Source organism: Palaemon carinicauda, chromosome 5 (genome assembly GCF_036898095.1).
Source record: "Palaemon carinicauda isolate YSFRI2023 chromosome 5, ASM3689809v2, whole genome shotgun sequence".
Classification (NCBI taxonomy): domain Eukaryota; kingdom Metazoa; phylum Arthropoda; class Malacostraca; order Decapoda; family Palaemonidae; genus Palaemon; species Palaemon carinicauda.
Window position 1 is genome coordinate 45,727,342 of NC_090729.1, and position 19,854 is coordinate 45,747,195.

Below are 19,854 nucleotides of genomic sequence, written 5' to 3' on the forward strand. Positions count from 1 at the left end.
TAAAATAATAACAAGGAATAAAATGTTTTTGTCAGTCTAAATTAAGACATTGATATATGAACAAAATGTGTTACTTAGCCAATGTTACATTGTGACTGGATATATTTTGGTGAACATTTAGATTTCTTGTTGCGATCAGACATTGCCTAAGTAAGACTATTAAGCCTTTAGTTTAGATGAATAAAATTCTTATAACTTAAGTTTCGCTGGAAAAAAAAACTATAAAACATAAATCTTATTCAGTGATTAATATTGGAAGGCATTTTATCACATAAATACTCAATTATTTAGAAGCTGTACACCAATAAGCTATCGATACCTTATTTGAGGACATAATAATGAAGTTATTAGGCAGTATAACCATCTCAGTAAAATTACAAATGACAAAATGTTGCTGAATTTGTTCGAGAGTTCATCGGCTTAACTTTATCTCTATATTAATTAGATCATCTTCTGGAACTATAATATACCTATCCTGTCCTAGACCACCTTGACCCTCACAAACAGATCTATTAATCATACCCAAAAGACATCTTTGGAATGTTGTAATGTTTCTGGGAATTAATGTACCAAGGTGTAATTTCCTTAATTGCAGTAGATCTGCAAAGTTATAATTGAAACGCAACAGTCTATAAACATTCAGAAGAAGCATAGCTGAGTATTCAAATAATTATAAAGTAATTTAGCTATTCAGTGACACGAAATACCATAATAAATAACAGCCAGAGCTCCTATTTAGGCTATTTAAATGACAGTATGAAAGCTTTTGAAAGGCTAGATTGATAACTTCCACTTAGACTACTCTTTTTAAAAGGAAAAAAGGGCTATCTATCATTGGTAGAAGGAACGAACTGCCTTTGAATACTCTTTATCAAATTTGAAAGCAGCTTTTTAGACGGAAATGTAATATTAATACTAAAGGGTTAAAACTTATTTAGACATTAGGAATATTATACAGAAAATATTTGCAGTTAAAATACGGTATTTTATTTCTTGCAGCATTGTGAGAAAGAACGATATATAATTAAGAACACTGAAAATTTTAATGGTGGCAAGTGATTAACTATATTATAAAAAGACTTACGAATGAATAAAATGATTTTATGTTATTGGATGGCTAGAAAACTCGTAACGAGATGCATGTAACTTAACATTGATGAGTATACCCAATAACTTCGATTATCTTACGAGTATCACTTGTCGAATGTATTTCGGATCATATTTTGCCATCAATTTAGGAAAATTAAACGGGATAGGAGAGGCATCTGAATTCCTCAATTCCTATTCTTCTTCGAAAGAATATATTGCCCATGTTGCTTATTTGATGAGACGGACATGTAAAATTGAAAAAACTTCAAATTATTAATTCGAATAGTTAAGTATTGATACATTTGGCATACAGAAGTGTCGCTAATTGCCCCTTTGCTTTTAGATAGTAACCACTATACAGTAGTTATATCCAGTTATATCTGCCTGCCGTTAACGTCGTTGTGAAGTTTTTTCACACAGACACAGTCTTCAGCAACCTTACACGGGAGTGAGGAGGAGCAGCTTTTTCCCTCTCTCTCATTATTCAAGTGGATTTTAGGATTTATACACACGCTGGATTAACTATTATGGATTTTTCCTCTACCATGGAAATAATTACACACTAATTCATCGAGGATGGGATCCGGACGCTGCTTAGCGATGATCGCCTGTTGAATGATTTTTTCCATACTCGCCAGAACTGTTATCGCAACAGGGTAAGCATAAGGGGCTTTAATGCTTGTTCTTGCGTTACATATTCTATATGCTAGTGTTTTGAGAATAATTTCAAGTATTTTAATTAATTAAATTCTTACTAGATTGAACCTGTGTTTTCTATGCAGTCTATAAATTTATTTAAGTATTTGACAACTCGTTAAATTTGCTAGTTGTTTTACTGATAATTTGAGAGCTGTTGTGATTTAGTGGTGATTTGAGCAAATATTTACGTGAGTGATTTCGTGATTAGTTAATTGCTGTTTTCGGTGATTCGTTGATTTCAAGATTTTGATTTATATGACAATTGTAGATTTTAGTCAGGCGATTACAGTAATTGATATTTTGATTAGTGTTGAATATTTGTTGATTTATTTTAGTTACTTTTTGTTAGTGTTGTATCTATTGTTCTGATTTTTCCTGTGGTTGATTCGCCTTTACTTTGTATTTTTTAGCGGATGAGTGAAAGGAAGAAGGTTAAGCCCTCGCAGTTGTGAACCTTAAAATCTCGTATAATAGTGCATTTCGAAGACTCGTTTACGTCATTCCACCACCAGCTGCTACAGTGAAATTTATATAATTTTAAATTATGTATTCATAAATGTCTAAAATGCAAGGTTTAATGATATGATCGTGGTCATTACATATTGATTTTATATTTACATACGTAGACCCCCCCCCCCCCCCCATTTTCCGCTTGGTCCTTCGAACTTTTGGATTAATATTTTTAAGCACTGGTGTGGAATGTTGGTCGTTTCTAGTTGGGCGGTGTCCGGGTCCCCCTCCTCTCGCGTTTACGTGTTAGTTTTTTATTTGAAAGTTGATTTATTTGAGGTGTATTGTCTGTTAGTTAAAGATGACGGGGTAAATGTGTAGGAGAGCTCCGCGGAAGATCTTGAAGAATTTAAACACCTACAATTCACTATTATATCATATAGAACGCTTATATAATAGTCAATATATGAGCAGCTTCTATTTAACGAAGATATTCGTGTGTATAGTTATGTTTCACTTGGATTTTTTCTAAGTGTTTGTTTTTGTTTACTGTGTGATGTCTTGGCTAAAATGAGCTGTTTCACCGCCTTACTGCATATGGCAGACTAGTTCTCAATGCTATTCTAACCAATAACAGGTGTTTTCTTGACGTCACACTGTTTGAAAACCAATCATGGCGGTTTTTACAAATCTAGCCAATGCTGACACTTATTACTTCACTTATCCCTGCTATTTTTCCACCAGTTACCACAGTTTACGTGAAGTTCCGCGGAGGAATATTTTTGCACGTCTCGGATCTCCCTTCAAACGGAAAAGCTCATTTTTCCGTGAAGTATGGAGCAATTAGCAGGACCTTCATCCCGTTCCGACTGTGTCACTTGTGACAATTGCTTTATTTCTTATGGGGATTTTTGTGTACATTATTCAGGGAAAGTTGATTTGCTAATTGCATTTGCTCAACGTCATGGTTTGATTTTGGCAGAGAAAAAGTGCCCTAATTGTGAAAATGTGTGCCGTATAGATTACAACAAATTAGTATCCTCCTGGCAGCAGCAGATTTGTATCCACCTACACCATAACAGTAAGGTATGTGGTAGTTTGCAGTTTACGTTAACGTTGTGTAACCTCATTAATAGTAGAAATATCGACGATCAAACTCACGCTACTCTTGTCTTCCCTGAATTTTCTAAGTCTGTTGTTATTGTTGACTGTGTCTTATTTTTGCTCAAATGAGCCCTGTAACCACTATAATCCGCAGACAAACTAGTGCACTATGACCCCCCCCCGGTAGGCCTAGGTAGGGGTACAGGGCCCCATAGGCTAGGTTAGGTGGGTGTCTTAGGTTCGGTGGTGCCCTGGAAGTTACTGTGGCCTTAAGGGGGGGTCGCAGGGGGGGCCGAGCCCCCCCCCCCCCCCCCCCGGTAGGCCTAGGTAGGGGTACAGGGCCCCATAGGCTAGGTTAGGTGGGTGTCTTAGGTTCGGTGGTGCCCTGAAAATTACTGTGGCCTTAAGGGGGCGTTGCAGGGGGGGCGGAGCCCCCCCCGGGAGGCCTAGGTAGGGGTACATGGCCCCCAGGGTAGGGTAGGTAGTTGTATTAGGTTCGGTAGTGCCCCAAAAATCACTTTTCTCCTCCTCCCCCCACCCAAAAACCCCGCTTCCCACTGGGGTCCCCCATAATTGTAGTAGTAGGTTTATGCTTACATTTTCTGTGTAAGAGTTAGGTGGTTTTAGGAAGATTATCTCGCAGTTTCAAGGTAACTGTAGCTCTAATTTACTGTTTTCTTTCGTTTTCTACTTTTAGAAACTTTTAAATCGAGCGCGGAGGTCTCCTACACAATTACCGATGACGGAATCGGAAAAGCGTGAACGTACTACTATACGCCGTAAGGTTAGTGTATTATATAATAAATTGTGTAATGCTGTTGATTCTTTAGATAAAGCTGAATTGCAAACAGAATTGAGTTTTCTGAGTGAGTACAGTCAAAGATTGCAGACCTTGGATGATTTGATTTTGACTTAAGTTAGACTGGACTCCTTGGTTCCGCAGGAGGATTTGGATAGGCAGGATTCTGAATGTGAGGAATATCATCGTAAAATTAAATTGCTGTCAAACAAAATGCAATCTCGACTTGATAATCTCTCCGTACAGATTGATAATAAAACTCCTTGCAGAACTAAAATTGATTTGCCCAAGTTGAATTTGCCTCGGTATTATGCAGATTCTAAGGAAGATAAATTTACATGTAAGCGATTTTTTTTGAAGTTTTTGAACACTTGACTGCTCCGTATAATTTAAATGAAGTCGAGAGGTATAATTTACTTGAGCAGCAATGTCATAGTAGAGCAAAGGCTATGATTAGTTCTATAAAGGTGTCCCAGCAAACTTTTGGTCAGGCTAAACAAACTTTGATCGCAGCATTTGCTGATGAAATGCCTCAGAAGTTTGTCCTCATTAAAGAGTTAACTGACTTGAGGTTTGTTTGGGGCAAGGATGATCCATATATTTTTTATGCTCATATTAAGAAGCTGATTGATGCAGTGATAGATAATGCTATTGATTTGGACACTGTTATGCTTTATTTTTTGTGGTCTTCGTTGCCTACTAAATTTCAAGATATCATAGTTGCGATCACAAATAAGGCTCATCCTACTTTAGATGAGGTCACTGGTAAATTTTTGGAAGCTTGCAGCAGGTATAACGCTCAATTAAACATTAGTAAAGAAAGTCCATGTAAAACCGCAGTTTTGGCTACTAGTTTGAATACTAGTTTAACCAGGAGTTTATGTATACTTTGTAATGCTAAAGATCACAAAATTGCCAGTTGTACAAAGTACTTGCAAGTATCTGATAAAATAAAGCGATTAAAAGAATTGCACAAGTGCTTTAAATGCTTAAAGGCAGGTCATAATAGTAATGAGTGCAGATTTCAAACGTCAGGTGTATGCTTCAAATGCAAAAAGGGTAAACACACGAGTTTTTTGTGTAGTAACTGTAGTTTGAAGCCAACAGATTCTAGTAATAGTAAGCAAACTACCACAAAGGTGGTTAATGTTGTCGAGTGTGTTAATGAAATACCATCAACTGTTACAGCATCTAGTCATTTGGATATTGTTGATTCTTTATTACCATTACTAACAGTGACGACTGAACATGATCGTGTAAAAGTGGATACAGTTTTGGATTCGGGTAGCCAGAATTCCTTTATTGAGGAAAGTTTAGCAGATTTTTTGAACTTAAAGGTAGTAGATCCTAAGATACATTTGATTATCAAGGGGATTAATACTAATCAAAAGATTTGTACGAAGTCAGTGAGTTTTCCTTTTAAGATTGGTGATGCAAGTTATGAAATTACTTGTATTTGTATTCCTAAGATTAAGATTCAGATGAAAGCTCCTCATATGTATAAATTAATAGAACTGCTAAGGCAGAATGGTAAAGAGGTTGCTTATGATAAATTCAATGATGTAAACAGAATTCATGACATTGATGATATAAAGCTACTGATAGGTGCAAAGGATTGGCATTGTGTGATGAGCATGGAGAGTGGAGTACTAGGTCAAAAAGACAGACTGACTTCTTTTTACAAAATTTATGATAAACTAATATTAATTGGTTCTATTTCTGACTGGATAAAGAATCTTTCCGATGCAGTAGATACATCTTTGATGTCTCATAGGAAGATTTCTGAAGAAACAAAATCTACTACTTCATACATTGGCACTATGGAGATTGATTCTGATGGATTTGACTATGAAGTGCCAACACTTGATGGAATATATAATTTTGAAAGCCTGCCAGATATAGCAGAGGTTGCGGATTATTCTCAGTTGGGTCATGATTGTAAAATATTCATAAATATGGAGGAAGAGGATTCTATTGAATTTGTTACTAATGAAACTGAGCAAGAAGTGACGGATTTTATTTTATGCAACATATACAGAGATTCTGAAAAATTTTATGTCGTACCAATTCCTTGGTTGACTAGATATAAAGATCTTCTTGGATCAAATGAGAGACTTGCTTTCAAGGTTCTGTGCAGTCTGAAGAAGAAATACATGAACAGTAATGTTCTAAAGTGAGTTGATGAAGTTTTCCAGTCACAAATTGATTTGGGAATCATTGAAAAAGTTGAAGATTTTGAAGAATATAAAAGGAAATTTCCAAAATATTTCTTCATTAGCCACAGTCCTGTAATTAAAGAAGAAAGAGATACTACGAAAGTAAGAGTTATTTACATGGCGAATCTTGCAGAAAAAAGACATGATGGCAGTGAAGGCATTAGTCTGAATCAATGTATTCACCCAGGTTATAACAAGAATTTTAAAATAAGTGATGCATTGACAATGATGAGGTTTGACAAGTTTATACTTGGATTTGATATTTCAAAAGCCTTTCACAGATTGGCCATTGATGATGAGAATTCCTCAAAATTTCTCTTTTATTGGTTTAAGGATGTTGAATCTAGAGATTTTACACCAATTGTGTATCGCTCAAAGCGAGTAGTATTTGGGATGTCTGTTTCTCCATATCTGTTGCAGTGCTGTCTTTATAAAATGCTAATATTGGAGACAGATGGTGATACTGAAGAAATTCAGGAATTGAAAAAAAGAATCTTCCAAGGCAGTTATGTTGATAATTTTCTGATTGGTTGTGCAGATGAAGATGAAGTTGAAATGGTTCACAGGGAAACCAGTACAATATTTGAGCAGCATAAATTTCCATTGCAGCAGTATGTTACTAATTATTCTCAATTTCAGCGTGACATTGACTGTAAAGTTGGCACAGAGACTCCACAAGAGGTTAAAATTCTTGGCATGTGCTGGGACAGATATAATGATGTACTTAAGGCCACATGTGTTAAATTAAATGTTGAAGCCAATACTCCTAGGCAAATTTTGAGTTCAGTAATGAGTATATTTGATTTGAATAATGCTAACTTGCCTGTTTTAAACAGATGTAAGATCTTCCTCAGGCAATTACAGTCTGATTATGTAGATAAATGGGATACTTCTCTTCATGGTGCTCAGCTAAATGAATGGAGAAACATAGCTTCACAATTCAATAATGGTGAAAGGCTAGAGATACCAAGATATATGGGTAGCAGAAAGTCTAATTTTGATATAATTGTAATGAGTGATGCGAGTAAAAACTTTATTGGATGTGTTATTTACTTGCAGGAGAGAGATTCAAAGTTGGTATCCTTCGTATCTGCCCATAATCAGGTTCTAAATAAAAATCTGAAAGGGCAAACTATGCCTGTACTCGAACTCAATGCAGTAGAGTATGCATTGCAAAGGGCTTTTGATCTGTATAAAATGCTCACTTCTTGTATTGTGCCTATTGCAGTTAATGACATAATGTTGTTTTCAGATTCTACGATTGCCTTAAGTTGGCTAGCTGATTATGAGAACTTGAGAACAAAGCTTCAAAAGAGAAGTGTATATGTAAATAATAGAATCGCAAATATTGTCGACCTCTGTAAGTCTACACACTCGGTGAAGTTAGCTCACGTAGGATCAAATGAAAATGCTGCAGATTTCACGACTAGATTAGTATCTTTCTCAAAGTTAAGAAACTCTTGTTACTTGACCGGACCCAAGATGTTACGGGAAGATTTAAATTTACTAGAATGGCTTGTAATTCCTAATCCAGGCATGATTAATGATGTGGATATACCTAAGCTGGTTGTAAATAAGGCAAGTGTTGAAGATATGTCAGTTGGTACAGTTGTTGATTTAACTAAGTGTTCTTCACTTGACAAAGCAATTAAAGTACTAATGAAAGTTAAGCTTTTCATAAACAAATTAAGATTAAGAATAAATTCTAAGAGCCAGCAGTCAATTGCCTTATTAGATGCAAGCTATAAAAAATGCAGTAATGATTTGCTAAAGCTTGATCAACAGAATTGCTTTCCAGATTTACAAGAAATTTTCACTTCAAAACGGAAAGCAAAAAAGTCTATTCCTGAGCTAGTTAGTAGAATGAATGTATTTTGTGACTCTGATGGTATTCTTAGAGTAAAATGTAAAATGGGATAGATGTCTAAAGGTATGATGTCGAGAACTCCAATACTCATTAGTAATAATACCGATTTCGGTAGAATACTGATAATGGACACTCACGTGAAGTTTAATCACTCAGGTACTTACTTTGTGCTACATAAATTGAAACCGGCATTTTTTCTGCTCAAGGGATTTTCAACAGTTAAGAAGGTTGTGAATGAATGTTAAGACTGTAAACGTTTTAATAGTAGACCAGTTAAAGTTAATGCTAATGACTATAGAGAGTGGAATGTGAATCCCATAAAGAGGTTTTTTTCTGTATGTTTCATTGATTACTTTGGACCATATTTCACAAGGTATGGAAGTGACAAAAGTTAAAACCTATGGGGTAATTTTTAAATGTATTTGGTCTCACATGATTAATGTTGAAATAGTGACTTCAGCTGATTCTAAAGGATTTTTATTGGCTTTTCAAAATCATGTTTACAACTATGGTTTGCCTAACAAAGTATTTTCAGATTCTGGCTCAAATCTTGGTGGTACATTCACATGGATTGAGGAATGTCTGAAAGCAAGTGAGGTGCAGGAATTCTTCAGTCAGAGGGGTGTCGATGTCACTGAATTTTCACAGTATCCTCGTGGTTCTCTGAATCGTGGTATTGGAGGTATCATAGAGTCCGGAGTTGGTCTGGTAAGAAAGTTAATACAGGGAGCAATCCATAATAATATTCTAGATTTTCTGGAATTTTCTCATGTAATTAAACAATGCATATGTTACGCTAATAAGAAACCCATTTCTGAACTTGGTGCATTCAGGGAACAGAATGTGAATGATGATTTTCAGGTGCTGTCACCAGAGTTTTTGAAATTTGGATATGATACACAGGTTATGGAATGTATATATCACGAAGGTCAACTTGATGATTATGACTCTTCAGACTTGGGTAAGGACTTTCGGCGTTCAATTCATATTAAAGAGAAATTGCGTAATAGTTATCACGATGAATTTTTATTTGGATTGCAAGATCAGGCAACTAAATACAGAGGTAAATATTACCCTAGGGAGCACGTTAAAATATCAAAAGGTGCCAGTGTCTTGATAAAAGATTCAATGGTTAAGGCTCCCAATTACCCTTTAGCTAGAGTTCTTTATGTTATTTATAATTCTCTTGGTGAGGCTGTTCAAGTACAATTGGTCAAGGGTAATAAAAGTGTTGTTTTTAGGGATATATCGTCTGTTATTCTTTTGGTTAAAGGTGATGGGTTAAGTGATTCTCATATTGATCAGTTAGATTTAAATCGTGTACCTCAGAGTGATTCTAATGTTGTTTCTAATGACAATATTGCAATAATTCAACGGGGGGCTGCTTTGATTTGTTCTGATAAGAATAAGCAGCTAGCTCAATCTGGTCTTGTATAGAAATTAAATTTAAATCCGCGGGGGGCAGATTGAAAAAACTTCAAATTATTAATTTGAATAGTCGAGTATTGATACATTTGGCATACAGAAGTGTCGCTAATTGCCCCTTTGCTTTTAGATAGTAACTACTATACAGTAGTTACATCCAGTTATATCTGCCTGCCGTTAACGTCGTTGTGAAGTTTTTTCACACAGACACAGTCTTCAGCAACCTTACACGGGAGTGAGGAGGAGCAGCTCTTTCCCTCTCTCTCATTATTCAAGTGGATTTTAGGATTTATACACACGCTGGATTAACTATTATGGATTTTTCCTCTACCATGGAAATAATTACACACTAATTCATCGAGGATGGGATCCGGACGCTGCTTAGCGATGATCGTCTGTTGAATGATTTTTTCCATACTCGCCAGAACTGTTATCGCAACAGGGTAAGCATAAGGGGCTTTAATGCTTGTTCTTGTGTTACATATTCTATATGCCAGTGTTTTGAGAATAATTTCAAGTATTTTAATTAATTAAATTCTTACTAGATTGAACCTGTGATTTCTATGCAGTCTATAAATTTATTTAAGTATTTGACAACTCGTTAAATTTGCCAGTTTTACTGATAATTTGAGAGCTGTTGTGATTTAGTGGTGATTTGAGCAAATATTTACGTGAGTGATTTCGTAATTAGTTAATTGTTGTTTTCGGTGATTCGTTGATTTAAGATTTTGATTTATATGAAAATTGTAGATTTTAGTCAGGCGATTACAGTAATTGATATTTTGATTAGTGTTGAATATTTGTTGATTTATTTTAGTTACTTTTTGTTAGTGTTGTATTTATTGTTCTGATTTTTCCCGTGGTTGATTCTCCTTTACTTTGTATTTTTTAGCGGATGAGTGAAAGGAAGAAGGTTAAGCCCTCGCAGTTGTGAACCTTAAAATCTCTTATAATAGTGCATTTCGAAGACTCGTTTACGTCATTCCACCACCAGCTGCTACAGTGAAATTTATATAATTTTAAATTGTATTCATAAATGTCTAAAATGCAAGGTTTAATGATATGATCGTGGTCATTACATATTGATTTTATATTTACATACGTAGACCACCCCCCCATTTTCCGCTGTAGATTGCTATGAGGCCAAAAATACCGAAGCAAACGTGCATTGAATTCTCGAGTTAGTTGTTTTGATATATAATAACGGCTAATTTTTTTACATAAAAAACACAGTAAAAAATAAATTTTACTTATATATGTCAACGATATCTGAATTATGAGATGAAAAGAAAAAAATGCTGAAACACTGCGAATGTCTTAATTTCAGAGCCCTTCTTTATGGAAAGGAGATTGAATATCAATAAGAATTTCTGGTGTTAAAAGAATTAAACATTACTTTCCTGTTTGCATGAATTTATGTTTTCTTAATGCTTTAGTGTGAATATTTTCTCTTTTATTCAGGTGTTTATTTTTATCTGAAATCTTGTATTAAATTTAATATATCTCATTTTACCCACCTGGTTCATTTGCTATGCAAAATAATACTTTATTGAATTTAACTCTTTTTCTTGTACGGTACATTACTATTAATGTTACATTAACATATCGATTTTAACTCAAAAGCCAAAAATGGAATTCTCCCTATTTTACCACAAGAAATAAGTATGCGGCATTGTTCCTTGTTTGGCCTCCGCATGAGAAAAAAGAAAACCTTGTTATTTATAATAAAGAAAATTAGACCTGGCAAAAATTATATACACTGCTGAACATTAAAGGGTTTTTTGCACGATGTGTGTACTCCTAATATTCTCTGTAGTATTATTATTATTATTATTATTATTATTATATAGGTAGTAGGCATGACAAGGCACCAGCCACTGGTTGAGATACTACCACTAGAGAGTTACGGCATGTTTTGACTGGCCACACGGTGCTACATTGAATCACTCTCTCTGGTTTCGGTTCATTTAACTTTGCCTAAACATACACCGAATATTCTGGGCTATTCTTTACATATTCTCCTCTGTCCTCGTATACCTGACAGGGCTGAGATTACCCAACAATTCTTATTCACCCAAGGGGTTACTGCACTGTAATTTTTCAGTGGTCATTTTTCTCTGGAAAGGGTAGAAGATACACTTTTATCTATGGTAAGCAGCTCTTCTAGGAAAAAACTCCCAAATTAAACCATTGTTACCTAGTCTTGGTTGTACCATAGCCTATGTACCATGGCCTTCCACTGTCCGGGGTTAGAGTTCTCTTCGTTGAGGGTTGACTCGGGCACACTATTCTATGTAATTTCTCCACCTCTTGTTTTGTTAAAGTTTATATAGTTTATATAGGATTTTGTTTTTTTTTTCAGATTGACTTACCCTTACGGCCAGGCACGTGCTCTTGCACACTTGCAGCTCGTAGGTGTTTGGTTTTTTTTGGGGGGTAGTAGGTGATTTGGTTGCGGGATGATCTGTAACCTGTTTTTTAGGACAAGATGTGGGTCAGGGATAATAATAAGCCAGGATTTCTTTGCTTATTTTAGAGGCACCTCTGTCTCATTTTGGAAAAAGGAGAAGGTGACGGAGGGGAGGAGGCATCCTCCTTAAGAGAGCCCACTGGCTCCCGTTATTTAGTTAGAGAGAAAGAGGAACAGCAGTAAGTCCCGATGAGTTGGAGAGCTTCGAAAGTTCGAAAATTCGAAAGGTTCAGTTGATGTTTGTATAGGAGAAGTAAAAAACTTCCTTACTGGCTTAAGCTTAAGTTTTTAGAATTACTAACAGAATGAAGTTTCAGCTAAGTTGGAGAGAAGTGAAAAAGGGGATTGGTTGGCGGATGTGAGTAGTAGAGAAAGGGTGGAATAAACATTCCTGTACCTGAAAATACTAGAACACAAACAAATCGAATAAATTTCACTTATCATTGTGGTCATTGGGACGTCTATGTGCTGCTTGGTTAAGATCGATTTCTAAGCTTAAAAAGTATAGGAGAGATGGCAAGTGGAAGAAGAGCTAAAAAGAGGTTAAAGGGTTGTTTAGATTTTAAGCTATTGCTGCTACTACGCTATCTTGGTGGACGGTAGCTGTGGAAAAACGCTTAGAATGTATAAACATCAGCAATTATGTGTTTAACAACGGCTGTTGCAGGTACCGTCAGTCTGCAAATGATAATTACAACGACAGGTTATTTCTCTTGCAAGTTGATATGGTACCAGACTTGTCGATTCGATGTACCCTTTTGCTGATCTTCGTCGCTTCGATGTACCCTTTTGCTGATCTTCATCCATCAAGGATGGCTCGCCTTACTTCAGTAAGCTTTTGGTTGTTGCAAAAGGCTGCCATTCGATTCTTGATAATTTTCAGTAAAGGTTGAACTGTGATGCTTATTGTCTGGCACATTAGGACAGATTTGGCTAGGTAATTGGCTTCATCATTGTAAGTGATTCGGGTGTGACTTGGGCTACTTGAGTTACTTGCCGGTTGTTGCTTTGGTAAGCTAAGGCTAAATACTGTATTGCTGTGATAAGGTAGACATTTTCAGTAGGTTCTATGCTGCTGAGAGCCTGAATGGCTCTTCTCGTATCGGTATGAATATTCGTGTTTCCTGATTGTAGATAGGCAGAACGTTTTAGGGCTCTGAAATTGCTACTAGCTAGTTTTGTAGCGCGGAGGTATAGTTAGAAATCCTCTAATTCTCTCTATAGCCTGATGGAGAAACGACTACAGCTACTGCTGCAAGAATGCCACAGTCAAGTGATTCATCAGTATAGTAGATGTTGGGAGCTGAGGTGTTGCTGATTGCATTTTTAGCTACTTCTGTGTGCTGCTCTGTTGGGCAGAGAGCTTTGTTTGCTGCTGGAAGGATAGTGAAGTTGTACTGGATAGGTTTTGGAGACCACGAGGCGGGAGTGCTGTACCCATCGTACTTTTGTTGCCTCTCGATCTTGTGGACTTAATTTTTAATTTGCGGTCTTCTAAATGTGTCCACCAATCTCTTTGCATGTGAATTTTACGGGTCTATCTCTTCCACCAGAGGGAGAAGTCTTCTAAGTATATTATTCTGAGGGGAATTTATGTCTGCTTTGATTGACTTGAATATGATACTACAGTTTGTGATGTCAATCCTAGCTGAAATGGAAACTAGATTAGTTTCGGCTCTTAACTAGCAGAGTTGGGTCCGCATTAGAGAACTGCTGATGAGTATCAAGGCATAGTTTTGTACCATTTCTAGGGAAACTATTTGAGTTTTAGTCAGTGAGGTGAGTGTAGGTGCTTGAACGCAAAATAGGCTTAGGAGGCTGTTTGATACTCCTTGTTTGACGGAGGTCATTCGTTTCATGGCTGAGACACGAATTTTGGTTTTGTCTCTAAGGTGGTTAGCTAGTGATATAGGTTTGTCGGTAATTTCTCCTAGATACATGAATTGACTCATCCATTCAAGGGGTTCACCCATTAGAGTGAAATTCTGAGGGTTTTGTGTGTGTTGTTTGGCCATGGTTTTGGTTTTGTTAGTGTTGATCTTTAGACCAAGGTCTTTGCATTTAGCCTGGATTATGTCCAATGCCTTTTGGGTGGTTTATCGTGCGAGTGCTTTATGTGGGATGATATTACATATGTCATAGGCGTATATGAAGATTTCCACTCGCTTTGGAAGGTCTAGAGTGGCTAGATTCTTCATAAGTAGGTTGAACAGATAGGGGCTTAGTATGCCCCTTTGTGGCCCTCCATTTTCTAATGGGATGAATTCCGAGGTTTTTCCTTGAAAGGTGACTAATAGGGTCTTAGTAAGACCCTTTGTGGCCCTCCATTTTGTAATGTGATGAATTCCGAGGTTTTTCCTTGCAAGGTGACTCTGGTTTCTCGTTTCTGCCTGTAGTTCAGAGTGCAGGCCCAAAAATTTCCGTTGACTTTTTTCAACAAGTTTGAAGAGGATGACTAGGGAGCTGTCTAGCTCAAATGCTTTCTCAACATCGAGAAAGATGGAAAAGGCTTTTTTGCTGTTGATTGTTGTAAGAACATCGGTTATAAATTCTTGAGTGCCTGTGCCTTTCCTGAAGGCATAACGGCAGTGATGTAGTGGGCCTATTTTCCATTGAAGAGTGTGGAGTACCATTCGTTCAGCTACTTTCTCGGTGTAGCTGAATAAAGCTATGGGTCGGTAGGTGTCTGGTTCTTGGTTTGGGATGGGTTTTGTGTCCAGTTGCTTCCATGTTATTGGGCGGAGTAATTCTGTGTGTGTTATGTTGATTAAGTGCAAGTACATCAACCTTACGGGGCTTCCCATGTTCTTTAGCATACTGTAGGTGATTAAATCGGTTTCAGGGGCAGTGTCGTTTCTGCCTTTTGCTAGAGCTGTATTGAGTTCTTACACTGTGTAGGGATTTTCGGTGTCATCTCTCATGTTGCAGGTGGCTTTTATTATGTTATTCCTGATTGGGAGCAGTGTTCTCTGCCTGTTTTTGTGTTGCAGAGGAAGATTTGCTCCTTAGCTTGGTCGGCAAAGTTGCTAGCCATTCTATTTGCTTCTGTTAATGGGTCCAGGTGGGTGACTCTAGGTGTACAGTATTTCCCAGATATCTTGTTGAACCAACCCCATATCTTTGCTAGAGATAGTGTTAAAGTTGATTTCATGTTACCATGAGTACCATTTGTCTGTTTCCACTTCCACTGTTACCTGGAAGGAATGTTTGGAGATTTCCATGAGTAGATCATAAAGTTCATCAGGATTGTATCTTCGAAAGAGCTTTCTGTTTCGCTTGATTCTTGCATTCATTTCCTTGATGCGGCTGTTGTAGTACCAGGCATGTACATGCTTTGCTTCTGACATCTTTTTTTCTGAGGCATGGACATACTGGCAGTGGCATCTAGTTGCTTTTGAAGCCTAGTGATAGATTGGTGATATCAATGTGTGGGTTCTTGAAATATTCTCGAGCCCCTTCTATTATAGCTGTCGCAAATCTTGTCTAGTTTGAAAGGTCTGGGTTCCACCTTTTCGGGGGTGGAAAAAGAGGACAGTATTTCTTGAATTTGAGTTCAATTTCTATGGCAAGGAGATCACATTGTTACCACAGGATGCATTTGCCATTTACCACCACTTTGAATGGTGCTTGACAGGAACATGAGGTCTAGACAACCACCCCATAGATGGATTGCTTATGACACATTGTTAAGCAATGTAAAGTCAGGGTATTCTTACTATAGGGAATGCAAGTGTCTACCTGTCTTGTTTGTTGCTAATGATAAGTACAGAAACGGAGGGCAAGCGCTGAAGTCACCTGCAATGATCTTGTCATCCTTAGATGCGGTGGCAAAGAGCCCCTCTTTATTGATGCTTTTAGGTGGAGATTTGTAGAGATTGTGGACTGTGAGGGCTGTGACTAGCAGAGATATCTAAACATTGAGTATCTCTGTCTCTGTCACACAGTCGATGCTTTGTACTCTTTTTGAGGGGATGCTATTCGTGATAAGAGTAGTTAATGCTCTCGTTGTGGGTGTTAGATATGTGGTGTACACTTTGTATCCTAAGAATGAAAATGGTATAATTTTTCTAACGTGGTTTCTTGCAATACAATGATGTCTGGATTCTGCGCTGAAGTTTGGGATTGTAAGAAGGAGAAATTTTATCTGAGTTTGCAGGCGTTCCATTGAAGTACGTCACTTGAGTGTTGCTTGGCGTATCTTCGTTGTTATGTGTGGATGTGTTAGGATTATTTTCTGGAGGGACTATGAAAGGACTAGAGCTTGAAGTTCTTGGGGGGTGGTAATATAAAACTAAATCATGAAGGGACTGCTGAGAAAACTTAATCTTTTATGACTTTAAAAAATTACTGAGGAATTTTAAGATGGCAGCTATAAAGGCAGCCCTGGGACAAGTGATGGGTCGTAATAGTTCCATTCAGTGGCGGGTGGTACTGATGCAGTGGAGGGGCGTGATGCGTTTTAACGGGTTCTGACCGTGACTATGGATGTTGGGAGAATCCCTTAAGCAATCGGAGGTGATGGGTGTGTGGGTTTCAGGTACGTGGGAAGAAAGGGTATGGTTGTGGTTGGATTTGCTGAGAAAAAGTGGAAGGGATGGAAGGAGTGGAGAATTTTAATGGTGAGGGTGTGGAAGGAGTATTGTAGGGGGATTATTTGACTTTGGAGGATGTCTTGGAAGGCGCTGAGGTTTTGGTTCTAGGAGAGGACGTGTTGGAAAGGAAAGTTCAGGAATGACATGTCTGGAAAAATTAGGATTAGCTCGGGAAGTGCAGTTAGTATAAGGAGGGGTGTAGTAGGTTGGAGGTTGGTAGTTTCGACATGGCTGACGGGGCTGCATGTGATAGTGGCAGTAAGCTCCATGGAGGTCGGCGATGTGCTGCAGTCTTGCAGGACATCTCTTTTCCCATGCATGGTGAGGTTCTTGGCTGTTGGGCCACTTGACAATGGTGTGGTGTCTGGCCTTGAACCTTGCAATGCAGTTGGCTGTATCGTGCTCTGGGCTGCTGCAAACTGCAAAGACCTCCGAGCCTAAACAGCGGCTCTTCTGTTGCCCAAACTTCTAAAACCTGAAGGATCAGAGGGGTTCTCGGAAGTACTCGTCTGTGTAGAGGGTACCCCTTGATGACTGCCTCCAGCTTGTGGGATCTGCTTCCAGATTTCCCGTAACATCTCTTGACAGAGAGATTGGAAGGGTGGTTGAGCACAGCTTCAAATGGGAGGTCAAGCTCATATATTATGATGATAGCAGTTGGCTTATCGGCTGGGTTGAGGTGTAAGACGTTGTCTTGCTACTCCAAAATTCTCTTTGGTTTAATGGTCCTAGGATGATATGATAAGTTGTTCACGCGATTGGGACGAATTGTCATGTTCAGGTGTGTGTTCGGAGTGCGCTTGAATATGGTCGGATGGGTAGGCTGGGTTAACGTGCTGCTGGTGGTCTGCTGTGGAGATGATTGCTGGGAAGGATGAGCGGTGGTTTCCTGTCTGTCTGTCTTCTTCTTCTTCTTCTTCTTCTTCTTCTTCTTCTTCTTCAAGGTGGTGCTCCATCTCTTCTTGACTGTCCCTTTGGGTTTCAAGGACTGGTTCCTTTTCCAGTTGGGTGGTCCAGGCTGTTTTTTTTTCTTCCTATGGCTACTCAAGGTGAGGCATCTAGACTTCTTCATCCTTTCCTACTCCACTTTGGCACGGGGGAGTCGGTAGTGATGGGGGAAGAGCCCCCAGCTGCCACCGCAAACACACGATGGTAGCCATCATCTTTTTCGAGCTTGACTGTTAGGTTTTTGGTTGTCTCAATAACAGCCCCCCCCCCCAGAAGAAAAAAAAAAGAAATGTGTCCAAAGCGCAGTTTAAATACATAATATAAACTCCCTAACATTAGAAAGTCAGCGGACAGAGCAATGATAATTTCAGTTACTCTGCTGTAAATTAAGGCGCTGAATGATATAGGAGCTATTTATTCTAATATTTAATTTTTCCATTTTTCCTTTCCTCACTGGGATATTTTCCTTGTTGGAGCCCCTGGGCTTAAAGCATCCTGTTTTTCCAACTAGGATTGTAGCTTAGCATGTAATAATAATAATAATAATAATAATAATAATAATAATAATAATAATAATAATAATAATAATATCATCATCATCATCATCATCAACGTTATTATTATTATTATTATTATTATTATTATTATTATTATTATTATTATTATTATTTTTATTATTATTTTCATTATTATTATTATTATTATTATTATTATAAAATCGTCATACACTTATTTATGCTATTACTATTAATAGAATAATGTAAAGGATTATCATAGGCATAAAAGAGCTCACAGATATCGTATCTCTGTAGGCCTTGCTGAGTTTCAGGGAGAATACTGTCTCCTATATCTGAAAAAAAAAAATCTCCTTATGTGGTCCGATTGGTTTGAAATACTGATATAAAGAAGAAATAATGATAAAAGCTAAACTAGTTGGTATGGACCCCTTGACGAGATGAAAGACTTAAATTACAGAAGACATACCCGATATTACTGAGACAAATGGATTTTTTTTTTTACGTACAGTTGGAAAAAAATTCCGTTATACCTCGCAGTGAGATGATGCACCATGTCACACACTTACTGTGCAGCGAGTTCCTATGTCTTGTAACATCAACTTTTTCTGCCCTCTCTCCCTAGAGGACCTTTTTGGTAAGTCGTTGTGCAGTATCGGTATGGCAGGGTGTACTCCCTTAGAGTGATGTGGGCCAGGAATTTCTTTATAAAATTTAACAGGTAAAAAAATAAGAAATAGTTATTTCTTTTTTTTGTAAGAGTTTTTTTATTTTTATTTTTATGGTACTTCATGGAACTAACATGTGTAACTCAGTTTGGCTAAATTAACTGAAATATTTTGACCCAGAGAAAAAAAAAGAAAATTATATAAATATGTATATACTTTAACCTGTATTTTGTCAATTTCTTTTTGTTATAAATTTTCAAATGATCACTGAAATGATCACTGAAAAGTGTCATATCTAAGATCCTAAGAGGATATGGAAAAGAGGAGAAACGATCACATGGAAAGAACCTTTAACATTAGCAAAGGCAGTTAAATAGATCAAGAATTACGTGTCTATGAGACGATATCGGATGAAGTCACAGATTCAGTATCTGGGTCATCCTTTCGGACAACATTCGGAACGTTCGGCTGTAATCCGAGTTTGTATATATTATATAATGTAATTGGTCAGACTCTGCGACTTTGTTACCTTACTGATTGGGGAAGCAGCTGACTTACGATGGCTTGTGGAGAATAGCAAATGAAAGTCTCTCTCTCAAGTCCTATAACTTTTTCTAACCTATTAGGTGAATAAAATACTACGTGGTTGACGGAAGTTATTGTGTACAAATTGGAAACTTTTATTCTTCATATGTCCCAATCTTTTTCTGTAACTATACTACTGGTCTCTCAAAAATGCTGCAAAGGCATGCAGTGAAGTTCAAACTATTTTCAGATGAAACGCATTTTTACATCTCCATGTATTATATGGACACCACTAATTAGACTCTAAAACGAAATCTTACCAGGGTTAGGGGATGGATCACAATTAAACTGTAACTAAATAAATATATGAATGGGTTTATGATGATGTGAAAGAAAAAATCGCAAGATGCTTTGGTGATATTGAAATAAATAAACAACAACTCAGCCCCGATATCTAGTAAAGTTCACGATCTAGGCCTATGTAATA

The 19,854-nt window shown here is 37.3% G+C and overlaps 1 protein-coding gene across 1 annotated transcript; it reads left to right on the forward strand.

Annotated features, from left to right (window-relative positions):
- The first annotated feature begins 1,538 nt into the window (after window positions 1–1,538).
- Window positions 1,539–11,418, forward strand: LOC137641316 (uncharacterized). The gene is made up of 3 exons (XM_068373744.1): window positions 1,539–1,745; window positions 4,040–10,092; window positions 10,542–11,418. The coding sequence occupies exon 2, from the start codon at window positions 6,475–6,477 to the stop codon at window positions 8,275–8,277; it is 1,803 nt and encodes a 600-aa protein (XP_068229845.1). The 5' UTR covers window positions 1,539–1,745; window positions 4,040–6,474; the 3' UTR covers window positions 8,278–10,092; window positions 10,542–11,418.
- The last annotated feature ends 8,436 nt before the right edge of the window (window positions 11,419–19,854 follow it).

Excerpts from the sequence above, each read along its gene's own strand:
- LOC137641316 (XM_068373744.1), top strand. The coding sequence starts at position 6,475 with ATGGCGAATCTTGCAGAAAAAAGACATGATGGCAGTGAAGGCATTAGT.